We start from the raw sequence: 14,242 nt of genomic DNA, 5'->3' as shown, positions 1-14,242 counted from the left end.
ATATCCAGGATGGAAGTTCCCCTCATTGACAATGAAATTTTCGTTAAGGAGGGAGGTATGTTCCCATGTCCGTTCTCTGGAACCAGTATTGGTGGCTGGCTTTTTTTTCATATTCATTTTATTTACGTTATTCTTGTTGTGTATATTGTTCTCCTGGTTTTTCTTACTTGCTCATGTGAACTGATGGAAATCTTCCCATATTTCTCTGCCTTCCTCCCATTTGTCATTTCTTTCAGTGTTGTAACATTTTATTCTGTCTATTCATTCATTTCCCAGTTGATGAGCAGACACTTTGCTTCCTGTCCTTTGCTACCAGTGAAAGTGCTGCCCTGAATATTTTGGAGTAGATGACATTATTTTTTTTCCTGTCTCATACCTCTTGGGGTAGTCTATGCCAGAGCTTTTCAAACTTTTTCCACTTGTGACCCCTTCAGCATGACCCCCATATGGGGTCTTGACCCACAGTTGAGGAAGTGCTGGATTATGCAAGTAATGGGATCTCTGGATCAAAGGGCACAAACAGCTTAGTCACTTTCCTTCCCATGATTCCAAATGGCTTTCCTAAAGCTTGTTAGCATTCACAGCTCCACCAATAATGTACCAATGAACCTTTCTTTCCACAGTCTCTTCGACATTGACTCTTTCTATCTTTTGTCCTCTTTGCCAATCTGATGGGTAGGAAGTGAAATCTCAGAATTGTTTATCATGAGCAATTTATAATTCAGGGTTTTCATATATTCATTAGCAGTTTACAATTCTTCTTTTAAAAACTTTTTGTTAGCCAGGGGTGGTGGTACCCACCTGCAATCCCTACTACCAGAGTGGCTGAGGTTGGAAGGTTTCTCAAGTTAGGACTTTCTGAGTTGCTACCGGCTAAGCCAGTTGGGTGGCTGTGCTAAGTCTGACACTAATCTGGTGAAGGCCCAGGGAGTGGGGAGACCAGGTTGCCTAAGGAAGGGGCAAAGCAATCCAGCTCAGAAATGGAGTAGGTCAAGTTTCCTGTGCCTATAAGTAGTGGGATCTGAGCCATGAGTGTCCCCTGCACTTCTAGCCTGGGCAAGATGGGTAGTCCCAGTCTCAAAAGACAAAAGAACAATTTGTGTTCATGTCTTTCGGCCACTTTTATTTGTGACCTTTCTTGCTTGGTTTTACATATTTTTGTCAATTCTCTATATAACCTAGATATCAGACTTTTAATCAGAGACAATTGAAGGATTCCCCCCCCCCACTTAATAGTTTCTCTCCTATTTGCACTGAATTTGTGCAAGATCTAAAAGATTTGATATAATTGAAATTGTCTGCTGTGTATTTTATGATCACTTCTATGTGTTGTTAGGTTAAGAATCCCCTACCTTTATCCTGCCCAGCCACAGTTGTGAAAGGTACTTCTTTTCTGCTCCTCCATTTTTTTGAATGCCGTGACTTGTTATAAGCTTTTTTTTAAGGTCAAGAGTCTGTTTGGAACTTATTGTAGAATGACTGACATTTCTCTAGTGCTTTGAGGATTGCAACATGTATCTTACATGCATTAGCTCGTTTGAGCCTCATAACAACCTTGGGAGAAAAATGCTGTCATTCTTAGTATTATTTTACCGATCAGGAAATTCATCTTCATAGTAGTTAAGTGACTTGTCCAGGGTCATACAACAAGGACCTATCTAAGGCAAGATTTGAACCCAAATCTTTCTGATTCCAAGTCCAGCTCTAATCTCTCTTCTGTGTCTGCCAATTCTACCATACTCTTCCTCTCCCTCTTTCTCCCCCTTCTAAAATCTATCCTGTTCCTTTTGAGTTTTTAAAATTATATTTAATTTGTTTAAATATTTTTGTGCATCCTTTAAGTATGTGCTTATATCCTCTTTCTTTGGAAAAGCTGTATCTTTCTGAAGCCATAGCCTGGGTCTTGTGCCTCTAAGTATCGTTGATGTTTCTGAGGACAATTTCCCATCTTACATTTGGGTTCCTAGTGGGTCTGCTTTGCTTTGGGCATTTGGGTGCAGACATGAGGCTGTGGGGTTTTGTGGACTGGCTTGGGTTCTTAGTGTGATGGCTATGTGGAAGTAGTTACTTTTTCCCTTGTCTTTCCTCTTCCTTTAAAGACTTTTGAATCAGATTGTCTCAACTCCAGGAATACACATCCCTTGTTAGGTGTACTCTGTCCCTGGGTAGGAAGTGGGGCATTTCAATGGTTAAGATTCTGAAATCCAGGGGCAGTTAAGTGGCACAGTGGATAAAGCAGCAGCCCTGAAGTCAGGAAGACCTGAATTCAAGTCTGGTCTCAGACTAGACATTTAACACTTACTAGCTGTGTGACCCTGAGCAAGTCACTTAACCCCAATTGCTTCACAAAACAAAACAAAAAAAAAAGATTCTGAAATCTGAGTGTCCTTCCCCAGATAGCCTCTTCATAACCACCCACTGCTCTGAATTGTGCCCTCTGGGGACTAAGTAGAGCAAATTTTATCCCTCTTCTGCATGCTGGTCCTCCAAATACTTGAAGACAGTTCTCAGGTTTCTCTATTCATGTGTCTTATGTTCTCCAAGCAAAACATCACCAGTTCCTTTATCGAGACCTTTGAAAATCTGTGGGATGTAATTGACAAAACAATGGTTTTGGACTGAGGACCTGAGTTCAAATCTCATCTCTACTGCTTACTACCTGAGTGACCTTGGACAAGTCCTTTCCCCTCTGGGGGCCTCAGTTTCCTTCTCCATAAAATGAGGGCCTCTGAGGTCCCTTTCTGCTCCAGATCTCAGGTCCCCAATCCTTCTACTATCCTGCTTATCCTCCTCTGGCTGTTCACTGGCTTTCCAATGCCTGTCTTACACTATGGAACCTAGAAATGAATAGAGAAAGAGCTCTTTAACACAGAATGTCAGAGCTTCCTACAGATTTTCAGGGCTAAGGGAGTTCAGAGAAGGAAGAGGTCACTGTGGTCTGCAATGACTACTGACCAGCTGTGGGACTTTGGCCAAGTCATTTACTTACCCTGGGCCTCAGTTTCCTCATTTGTAAAATGAAAGGGATGGATGGACTAAATGACCTACCAGGTCCCTTCCAGCTCTATAGTCTATGATCGAGGCTTTGAATGTTGAATGGTAGTGATGATGATGATGATGATGATGATGATGGCAACAATAACAACAATAGTAAACATAAGCAACTCATATTTCTTCAGCCTTTTAAGGTTTACAAAACCCTCACCACAGCCCTGTGAGGTAAGGAATACATCTATTCTTCTATTCTGCCAGGATGGTGTAGTATTTGGGGTTCAAATTCTGCCTGAGAGACCTGAGTCACTGTGTGACCTTGGGCAAGTCACCTCTGTGAGTCTCAGTTTTCTCAGTCTGTAAAATGGGGATAATAATCACCCAACAGACTTCTAAGTCTGTTGCGAGGATGATGCACGTAAAATGCTTTGCACACCTATACAGAGTGTCCCAAAAGTCTTAGCTGTTTTTAGCTATTAAGGCTTGTGACTGCACTAAGACTTTTGGGACATCCTGTAGAAATTTGGAGAGTCTATTTTTGCTTTTTTTTCTAGATGAAGAAACAGAGGCCCCGCCAGGTTATGACTGACACAGGATTTCACAGAGACTGAGTCTTGGGGCTTGAGATTTGAACCCAGCTATCCTGATTCCCAGTCAAGCATCTGGTTGCCGTGATGACTTTGCACAGTGAGAGTTCACTGCTTGCTGTTGACTACAAAATGAGCCCTAGGGATGCGACTCCAGAGTAAGACAAGTCACATACTTCCCTTCACTTAGGAAGCTTATAATTTCATTAGGCTCCCAAGGCCTAGTGCTGAGAAGAGCCAGACAGGTCTTTAAGTTGGGTGACAAGGAGTTCATTAAAGAAGTTGATCACATCAAGTGGCCGTAATGGGTACTGTGGCCAAAGCCAGTCTCCAGCAAATGGAGTCAGAGCATGTCAACGCTGGAAGGGCCCTTAGGACACAGGCTGTCAAATATCTGAATTACAGAATTTTCTTGCTGCTGGAGGAAGAGTCTCAGTGGCTGCCTAGTTCAACTCATATAATATGCCCCACAAAGTACCCACTTAGCCTCTGCTTGAAGCCCCCTGGGGAAGGAGAGCCCATTCCCTCCTGAGAGTGACCCTCCTACTTTGCCCAGAAATCAGGCCAGTATCTGCCTCTCTGGACCTTCTACTAACTGCTCCTAGATTATAGGTCTAGAGCTAAAAGGGACCTCAATGGACATCTGCTACCCCTCACTCTGCCCCTCTCATTTTTACAGAGAAGGAAACTGAGGCCCAGGGAGATAAGGTTATTTGCCCAAGCTCTCACAAATAGTAAGTGTCTGGGAAAGGATTCGAACACTGGTCCTCTGTCTTTTGAACCAGAGCTCTGTGGCAATTAAAAAGGTTTGAGAGACATAATTTCTCAGTAATTTAGTCATTTAATTAATAACGCCAACATTTTAATAAAAGGATGGTCTTTTGGCCCTCTTTCTTAGTCCGAAGACAATCATGGTGCTGGGGCGCACAGTTTTTTACGTTCTTTGAAGAGTAGGTGTTCCCCAGGGTGGCAGTCAACCCTGACTGGTTAAAAATTAATGAGAGAATGAATGTTCCAACAGGGGCTAGACTTGAACTTTGATTAAATCATTTACTTCTTAAATTAGCCCTAGCCTTGGGCAGTCTATTCAAAGAGTTTATCCTCACCCAAACCTGAGTAGAACACAATGGCTACCCTATCTGGGTGAGGTCTGAACGAGAAAGTTAGTCCAATCTCATTATCAGCAATGTCCTTTAAGAGACTTAACTTTCAAAATTAGGACTTTAGAAAAAGGGGGAGAGGGACTCTGGATCTCCCCAAATTGTTGGTTATTAATAATCATTTCTCTCAGCTCTTTCCACCATAGCAGGAGTTTGGGTCCCCAAATGAAAACTCCTGGTGTCAAGGGGTTCTTAATAAAAACAGGTCCTCAAACTTGACCCTGGAAAGGAGAAGAAAAAATGTACTTCCTGCTCTTCTTTTCAGAGGTGGAGGTCTATGGGTGTGGAATACTGTGTACACTGTCCAACATGGTTGGTATGTGGCTTGGTTTTGCTAAACCTGAATTCATTTGTCTCTGGGGAAGGGATAGATTCAGAAATGAATGTGATGCAAAAAAAAAGTTCTCAGTTAAAATAAGAGTAAAATTAGTGAGAAGTTATATATGTGCAGGGCGTTATGGTTTACATAGAACTTACTGTGGCACTGGATAATGGAAAGAGCTTTGGGTTTGGAGTCAGGGAACCCAAGTGAGACAGAAACTCCAGTAGTCCTTGGCTCTGGGACTTCGGGCAAATCACTTGACGTCTCTGGACCCCACTTCCACATCTGTAAAATGGGTTAATGACATTTGTGCAATCTAGTTCTGAGGGTTATTATGAAGAAGTTCCTTAATAAGTCCTGCTGACAGAAAGAATTGGGTTTGTTGTTGTTCTGAGTTCCTAACCCTGGCAGGTGGACATGAAGCATCAGGGCATGGTGGGTAGAGATTCTGCCTCAAAGGCAAGAAGCCCTAGCTTCCCTGTGCTGGTGACATCAAAGCCCTATAAGGTAAGCAGGTAGGAAGAGATCAGTAGTTGAATCTGTTAATAATCTGCCTCTACTTGAGGCTAGAAGGTGAGCAGCCTTCCAGTTACTCTCTGCACCAGAAGGTTTAACAGGAAGCCCAATAGTAGAGTCTGGGGCCCAGGTCTGAACTGCAGCTCTCTGACTCACTGACTCAGATAAATCTCTCTCCCACTTGGGGCCTTAAGGACCCACTCTGTAAAAGGCGATAACTCAAGGCTTTTGTGAAAAGTGAAAGAGATACTGGATGCCAAAGAGCTTTGAGAATCTGAGTGATACTGATTGGGCCTATGACTGCTTTGATGGAAGTCACTCCTGGTGAGGAAATGCCCTTCCCTGAGGCACATCAACCCCCCCCCCAATGTGGAACTTAGTCTGAATTGTTTAAAGCACTGAGAGGTTAGGTGATTTGGCCTGGTCACACAGCTAGTATGTGTCAGTAGGGGAAATTGAGCTGAGGCCATCCTCACCAGGAGGCCAGCTCTACCCTGCCACTCATAGCTCTACAAAATCTAGATAAGTATATAGTTATCCCTTCCACATCACTACTTTCCCCATTGTGGTTTCGATATATCGTGGTCGACATAAGAAATTAAATGGGAATTTGGGGGAAGTTTTGCGGAAGCCTTAGACAACACGTCAAGACCAGCAGATGACCCAGGAAAAAGTTTAGAAACTCAAAAATGCATAAAATATGTGTATAATATTATATAATATCAGTATGTTATCTTTTAATACCATAATAATTCAGACTACTCTGCTACAAAGGGAGGGCCAAAAAATTTTGTGTGGATTTTCCAGATCACAGGGGTGCTGCATCCCTAACCGCCCCCCCCCCAGATGTGGAGGGGATAACTGTATGTGGATAGGAGCAATAAGGCCTAAGAGCTGGGAGGGACCATTGAGCCTAACCCCCATATCATACCCAGAAAGCTAAGGGGCCAAAGGAGGCAGCTTGACAAGAATGACAGAGCCCTGTAGCTTCCCCCCAGGCCCTGTGGTTCAAAATCCAGGGCTCACTCCACTCTCCTAGGCTGTGTCCCCACCATCTTCCTTTTGCTTCAGATGCCTCCCTCACCTCTGAACTCTGCCCCTCCCTCCATGTTCTGCCTACCCTCACCCACCCCCTATCTTCACACACACCAGCCTCGGGAGCAGATCAGTAACAGGCATGTCTTTGCTTTTCAGCCATCTTGCCACCCTCCTCACCCATCGCCGTCACCACCGCCCTTCAAGGTTTTGGATCGATGCCATTCTCTACCCCTTTCTCAGAGCATACCCATGGGACTGGACCAGGTGAGCTGGAGGAAACGCTTGCTTCTCAACCCAGGTAGGTTCCCTCAGGTCTTGGTGCGGGGTGGGCCAAGATGTGGCCTGAGGTCTAAAAGGAGGGTCCCTTTCCTCCCCCAATAATAGCTAGTAGTAATAGCTTGCATTGAGTAGCACCCACTATGTGTCAGGGACTCTGCTGAGTGAGTGCTTTACCAGTATTGCCTTATTTGATCCTCACAAAAACCCGGCAATGTAGGTGCTGTTATTATCCCCATTTTATACTTGAGTAAACAGGTAAACAGAGGTGAAGTGACTTGCCCAAGGTCACCTAACTAGTAAGTATCTGAGGCCAGATTTGAACTCATGTCTTCCTGATTCCTGGGCAACTACATGGACAGAATGCCGGGCCTGGAGTCAACTCTGGGCAAGTCACTCCACCCTGTTTGCTTCAGTTTCCTCATCTGTAAAATGAGCTGGAGAAGGAAAAGGCAAACCACTCCAGTATCTTGGCCAAGAAAACCCCAAATGGGGTCACAAAGAGTGGGACAGGACTGAGCTACAACTTCCCAAGTCTAGGCCCAGGGCTCTATCCACTACCCCACCTAACTGCCTTGAGGTAAATTCATCTCCCCACCCTCCAAAGGCTCTCCCTGCTATCCAGAGGCAAGAGCAAGTGTTTGAGAGTCTTCTGGCTTGGATGTTCCTCCAGGCTCTGCTACTAGCACACCTTGGGACATTAAGAATGCTTCTGGGTCTCAGTTTTCCTTTCCATAACATGAAGGGCCTGGACCAGATGATCTTTTATTATTCTTCCAGCTCCAAGTTTCTTTTGTTCTAAGATTCCATCGAGGACATCCAGAGATCCTAAGCTTTTAGCTCTCAAGCTGGAAGGGACCTTCAAGGTCATCTAAACCAACTCCCTCATTTTACAGAAGAGGAAACTGAGGCCTTAGGTAGGGGAGGGATAGGGGAAGAGAGTTGGCAGAGTTGGGAAGTAACAGGTAGAATTTGATCCTAGGTCCTTGGACTATGGGAACCAGACTTTTTAAAATGCAAATCCCTCTGGGAGGTGGAATGAAAAGCAAAGTGCCAAAAACAGCCTTCTCTGAGGAGGTCCAAAGAGGGCATTTAGGGTTGGCCTTGGGCTTCCTGGCTATGAGGGAAGAGCCTGTATGTGTGGGAAATGATGACTCACCAGAAGTGGCAAAGTTTGAGTGGTTGGTGGAGATCAAGCAAGTGGCTGGAGAGAGAGCAGGCTTAGAGGCAAGAGGACCTGGGTTCGAGTCCCGCCTGTGAGGCGTCCTTGCTGCATGACCCTGGGCAAGTTCCTGACCCTTTCAGTGACTCAGGCCCGACCTGAAGCCTCAAAGTTGGAGAGCAGGAGCTGAGAGGCCTTGATGGAGGGAGTTTCTTTTCTGAGAGCTCACACCAATGAGATTCCCACGTCTGGCCAGATTAAAAAAAAAGAGAGAGAGCCTGCAATAATAATTCCCATTTACATATTTTGATATAAGGTGTACAAAGGGTTTTCCTCACGACAACCTTATGACCTAGGCAGTGATGCTATAGCATTATCCACTTCCATTTTAGAGGCAGAGAGATGGAGGTTCCAGGGAGCCATTAGATTGTAAGCTTCCTGTGGGCAGGGGCAGTCTTTTGTCTCTCTTTGTATCGCCAGCCCTTAGCATGCTTCCTGGCACTCGGTAGGCACTTAATAAAGGTTTTATGACTCACTGAGAAGAGGGAAGGGATTTTTGTCAAGGTCACACAGTGCTAAGATTTGAACTCAGCCCCTGATTCCATGTCCAATGCATTTTTCTATTATATTACCACATACAGAGTGTTCAGAGGAGGGCACCCAGGATGGTGAAGGACATCCTATTAGGATCAGCCAAAGGAACTGGGTGGGTTTCACCCAGAGAAAGGAAGACTCAGGGGGGCGGACATGAGTGCTTTCTCCAAGTATCTAATGGGATATTATATGGAGGAGAGAGATGAGCCTGATTCTGCTTGGCCCAGAGGCTAGAACCAGGAGAAATGGGGGAAGGTATAGAGCAACCAGCGTAGGCTTGATGTCAGGAAGAACTTTTTAACAGTGAGAGCTATCCTCAAAATGGGATGGGTCTTCTTGGTTGCCCTCTCCCTTGGAGGTAAGCTGAGACCAGATGGCCTCTAAGGGGGGACCCTTGTGACGCTGGGATTCAGAGATGCTGTGACTTGCCCAAGATCATCGATGGCACAGGTGGATAGGGCCCTGGACTTAGAGTCTAGAAACCTGTACTCAAATCCTGTCTTAGTCACTTACTAGCTGGACAAACCAGTCTCTGTGCCTCAGTTTCCTCTTCTGTGAAATGAGGAGAGATGTCAGACTAGATGACTTCTAAGGTTCCTTCCCACTCTAGATCTATGATCCCATGTGTGACCTTGGTCAAGTCACTTCCTCTCGGCCTCAATTTCTCTCCTCTGTAAAAGGGGAGAGGGGACATAGACTAAGTGACCTCTGAGGTTCCTAACCGCCTTACCATTTTTTTAATTTAGTGACCAACCAAGGTGATAAACTCAGGAAGCAAAGGCCTATCTCTTCTTAGAAGGTTGGCTATCAGCTGATGAATTTGGGTATGGCCACAGCAGTTTGGGATACCCCTCGTGAAGACAGAGAAGGCCTCTGGCGGCCTGGATGAGTAGGGGAATGCCCACTTAGAAATCACAGGGTCTTGGGGGCAGGTAGGCGGCATGGTGGATAGAACACCAGCCCTGGAGTCAGGAGGACCTGAGTTCAAATCGGACTTCAGATGCTTGACACTAGCTGTGTGACCCTGGACAAGTCATTTAACCCCATTGCCTAGCCAAAAGAAAGAAAAAAAAAACACAGGGTCTTGAAATATGGAGCTAACTAGAGACAAACCCATGTGTTTCATGATTAGAGACTGGTCCTCAGAGGGGTCTCCAGAATGATCTGCGGAGGCAAAAGCTGTCAGGGAAGGCTTCCTGAAGGAGGTGGCGCTTGAACTGAGCTTCGAAGGATGGGCAGGGTTTGGAAGAGTGGAGGGCAGCCCAACAGAACTCAGGTGGAGGACAGTGGGGTGGGCCTCAGACTTCCCTTCCTGGGTGCTGGGGAGAGGGGCACTGTTTAGCCAGGATTCTTGCCTTGTATTATAGGAAGATGGGAGGCTAAGGAACCAATGGCTGGAACATGCTGTCCAAACCCTTCTCCCTCCCCCTCTCCCAGAACTGAGGAAGAGGTGAAGGAGAGTGATGGGGAAACTGAGCCCCAAGACAATGTGAGAGCTGGAAGGGAGCCACAGTTCAGTGGCCACACCTCTGCTCAAAAGATCTGACCCTTGGGGGCAACTAGGTGGTACAGTGGATAGAGCACCAGCCTGAAGTCAGGAGGACCTGAGTTCAAATCCGGCCTCAGACCAAACACTCAACACTTACTTAGCTGTGTGACCCTGGGCAAATCACTTAACCCCAATTGCCTAAAAAACAAAAACAAAAACAAAACAAAAAGATCTGACCCTTGTCCTGCTGCTGCTTCCTATGTGGCCCTGGGCAAGTTCCTTGTCTTTCCTGTATCTCAGTTTCTTCTATAGAGTGAGCGGATTAGACTAAGAGACACCTAAGGGCCCTCCCAACTCTGACATTCTAGTAAGGGCCATTTTAATGCTGAGATGCTTTGAAGTCTGTGGCTCACTCCAGATTCATTCCTTCCCCCAAAGTTGATAGGCACATTCCCCACAGGCCTCTGTTGGCCCCCAGGGAAAACCAGAAACTGTTCCTAGCATTTGGTCAGCTACTACTACCCTGATGCCCACCAGAAGCTGGCAATGGTTCCCAGTGGAGGGCCCAGTAGGGATGGAGTTAATCTCCAGTCGCAAAGGGGATATGTGTGAGGGGCGTTATTTATAGGTCTGGGGTGAGATATGTGCCCCTGGGGAGCTGGCAGGATCTGCCACCATCACCATCACCATCACCTTAACAGCTTGCTCTCACCTTGGGGATATAAGTGGCTCCCACGTAGCAGCTTCCCTTCTCAAGGTCCCAGCCAGACACCCTTGGCTAAAAATAATCCTGGGGAGGAGGCTGACATCAGGACCCTATTTGGGAAGCCAGTTTCTATCAGCTCCTCCTTTCCTGGGCCTGTTCCCTCCTCGGTGAGGTAGATAAGTACCCACGCCTGGCTAGTGTTGTGGAGTCAAGGCTGCACTCTTATAGAGATGATTGTTACTTATTGTTATTATCTGTAATTATGTCATTGAGAATTGTGTTGTTATATTAATCCTGTTGACTATGTATACTATTGATGATATGATAATAATGTCAGTTGTGTTTCTGTAGGTCTGTAAGGCCCACAGTATACTTTTTACACACCAAGCCCATGAAATAAATAATGTAAGCCTGCTTTTTTCCATTGGGAAGACATATCACAGATCTGGAGAGTTGGAAAAGATCTCAAAGGCCATATAGTCGAACCCTTCCCCAGAAAGAACGTCCCCTATTACATCCCTGACAGATGGTTGTCTGGCCTCTGCCTGAAGCCCTGGCAGCTCCTTCAGTGTGGGGCCGATGCTTCTCTGCCCACTGAGCAAGAATTTGCTTCCCTGTAATTTCTACCACGGCTCCTTGTTCTGCCCCAGGGGGACACACGGAACCAAGCTAATCCCTCATCCACTTGACAGCCCTTCTTCCAGCATATCTAAGCACTACCTTCAACTCATAGCAGGCTTTCTATTCCCCTCAATCCTGGCCACTCTCCACTGGATGTGCCCTGGTATCCACAAGAGATCCCAGCACTGTAGGTGAGGTCCGAGCCCAGGGCTGAGGGAGTTTTGTTGCTATATTCCTAGAAGCCAGTTCTGACTCTCCCAAGGTAACTGAAGCTCACATTAGACTTTACTGCTGCTATGTCACGTCTGCTGACACATCGCATCCACTGCCACGTTACATTGCTGACTCCTGTGGAGCTTGTAATCCACTGAGAACCCCTGATTTTTTTCAGACCAACCAACATCTAACCGCATCCCTCTCATTCTGTGTCTTTGAAGTCATTTTCTAGAACTCAAATGCAAGACTTTACCTTGACCTCCATTGTTTCATTTCATTTGATTCAGCCCAGTTCTCTGACCTATTGAGATCTCTTTGGATCCAGACTCTGTCATCCCTCTATCTCTCCCTCCCACCTTTGTCAGCTGCAATTTTGATAAGGCTGCCAGCTCAGCCATGCCTTTATCTAAAGCATGGCTGCCAATGTTAAATAGCCCGGGCCCAGCACACATCCTTGGGACATTCCATTGGATACCTCCTGCCAAGCTGATGTTGGACTTTTAATGACTACTCAGTGAGATTGCTGGTTCATGCAGCTCAGACTCCATCTCACTGGGCCATGTCAACTCCACCCCCCCACCCCCCCCATACACACACACTCCATCTTTTCTACAAGAATAGTGTAAGATAATTTATCGAAGGCTTGGCGAAAGTCTGGGTAAACTGTAATGACCTCTTTCCTTTGATCTGTGGGTTCAGTCAGTCTGTGAACAGGAATCCTCTCTAACATCTCTGAATTGTGGCTTTCTGGCCTCCACTTGAAGACCTGGCCAGGCCCTGGACTTGGACTCAGGAAGCTGTGGGTTCAGATCCTATATCGGACTAAGATTTACTATGACCCCTGGGCAAGCCATTTTCCCCTCCCTGGGTCTCAGTTTCCTCTTCTGTAGAATGAAAAGGTTGTACTAGATGACCTCTGGGGTTCCTTTCAGCCCAAAATGACCCACAGTTAAAGGTGTAACTAAGAATTTTTTCACCTGGGACAAAAACAATTGACTGACTCTCTGGGCCTTCTCCTCTTGACCCCAGAGAGATGAGGTGGCAGCAGCAGAGGGTGAGGTTGGATGGGGAGACACTTCAGGGGCCTAGAGCTTCTGCAGACAGGGGCCAAGCTGCTTGGGGGAAAGGGTGAGAGTTCTAGAGAGAGCCACAGGAATCCTGACCAGAAGCCCTAAGCTTCTTCCAAGAAAGGAAATTGTTCCCCTTTACCAGGAATTTTGCTTGAGTAGTCAGGAAAGTTACTTAGATCAACCCTTTTCTCAACTTCCCCCTAACTTTGAAGATAAGGCTGGTCTGGAGTATGAGGGGTGGGTGAGGTGCCAGCCTGGGGCACCTTGGACAAAGAGACAAGAGATGCAGGGACCAAGGAAGCACTTCCACCTGGGTGTCGGCCCACTCTGATGACCTCTGTCCCTACCCCACCTCCCAGCAGGCTCAGAACATCCTCATGTACAAAGAGTGGCATGCTCCATTCTGGGCCTTTTGAAATCATTCTTCCTAATGATGGGTTTTTCTGAAGGCAGTTACATGGGCAACTCAGCCCGTCCTCAGGCATGAGTGTGCTCGAGGACTGGCCCAAGGAAGATGACGAATCAGCCCCAGGGGACATGAGACCAGGAGACTTGGCTGGCAATCTTGATCGGGCAGGCGGTTGTTAGAAGATGTCTGAGGCTGTTTCTCTCCCTCCAGGATGTCTCATGTCCCAGAAATTGGGGCCCCAAGAGAGGAGAAAGGAGATGGGGCAGGAATGGTTTGGATAGGGGAGATGCTGAGAATGCTAAAGAGGTAGTGTGATGCAGCAGCTCGACAACCGGCCTTTACTCCAGAGAGACCTGGGTTCCGGTCCTGCTTGCAGCACATTCCAGCTGGGTGACCCTGGGCACAGCACTAAACCTTTCAAGTGCCCAGGCAAGTTTTTAAGAGCAGAAATTGCAGAGAAGGGCCTGATCTATATTAGTGGAAGGAATTTCCCCATATGGGAGTTCCCTATACCAATAAAATCACATGTCTGGCTATAATAATAATACTAATAGTACCTGGCATTTATATAGCACCTACTATGTGCCAGGCAGTGTGCTAAGCTCTTTACAAATATGATTTCATGTGATCCTCACAACAACCCTGGAAGGTGAGTGCTGTTATGTTCTTCATTTTACAGGTGAAGAAACTGAGGCAGACATATTAAGTGACTTGCCCAGGGTCACACAGCTAGTAAGTGTCAAGAGGCAAGGTTTGAACTCAGGTCTTGCTAACTTCAGGCCTAGTGCTCCAGGCACTGTGGTGCCCTGCAATGGCCTGTAAGAATGACATACTTTCCTAGTGCTTTATGGTTTCCAGTGTAACTTCTGCCCGATGTCCCTGTGTGATCTAATATTATCATCACTTTTCAAATGGTGAAGGTGAGGCTCAGAGAGAAGTGACTTAGTTGTGGTCCCACAACTCACAAATGTTGGTGTCTCCCCTCCCATCACGTCAGTGCCCAGGAAAGGGATGGAGGATACTGGAGCTAGAGCTCAAAGAGAACTTAGAGATCATTGGGGCCCACTCCTCATTTTTACAGATGA

The 14,242-nt window shown here is 46.3% G+C and overlaps 1 protein-coding gene across 3 annotated transcripts in view; it reads left to right on the top strand.

Moving 5' to 3' along the window:
- ARHGEF9 (Cdc42 guanine nucleotide exchange factor 9) overlaps positions 1-14,242 on the top strand; it is a 286,032-nt gene that overhangs the window by 41,768 nt on the left and 230,022 nt on the right. For all 3 annotated transcript variants that reach the window (XM_078148017.1, XM_020979676.2, XM_020979675.2), the window contains one exon: positions 6,771-6,912. In XM_078148017.1, the coding sequence (XP_078004143.1) occupies positions 6,864-6,912 (49 nt within the window). In that variant the 5' untranslated portion in view covers positions 6,771-6,863. The remainder of the gene's footprint in view (positions 1-6,770; positions 6,913-14,242) is intronic.

Source organism: Phascolarctos cinereus, unplaced genomic scaffold, assembly GCF_003287225.1.
Source record: "Phascolarctos cinereus isolate Bilbo 61053 unplaced genomic scaffold, phaCin_HiC Scaffold_8;HRSCAF=390, whole genome shotgun sequence".
In the NCBI taxonomy this organism is placed as follows: Eukaryota; Metazoa; Chordata; class Mammalia; order Diprotodontia; family Phascolarctidae; genus Phascolarctos; species Phascolarctos cinereus.
The sequence above is the reverse complement of the archived record's forward strand: the minus strand, read 5'-3'. Positions and strand labels throughout refer to the sequence as shown.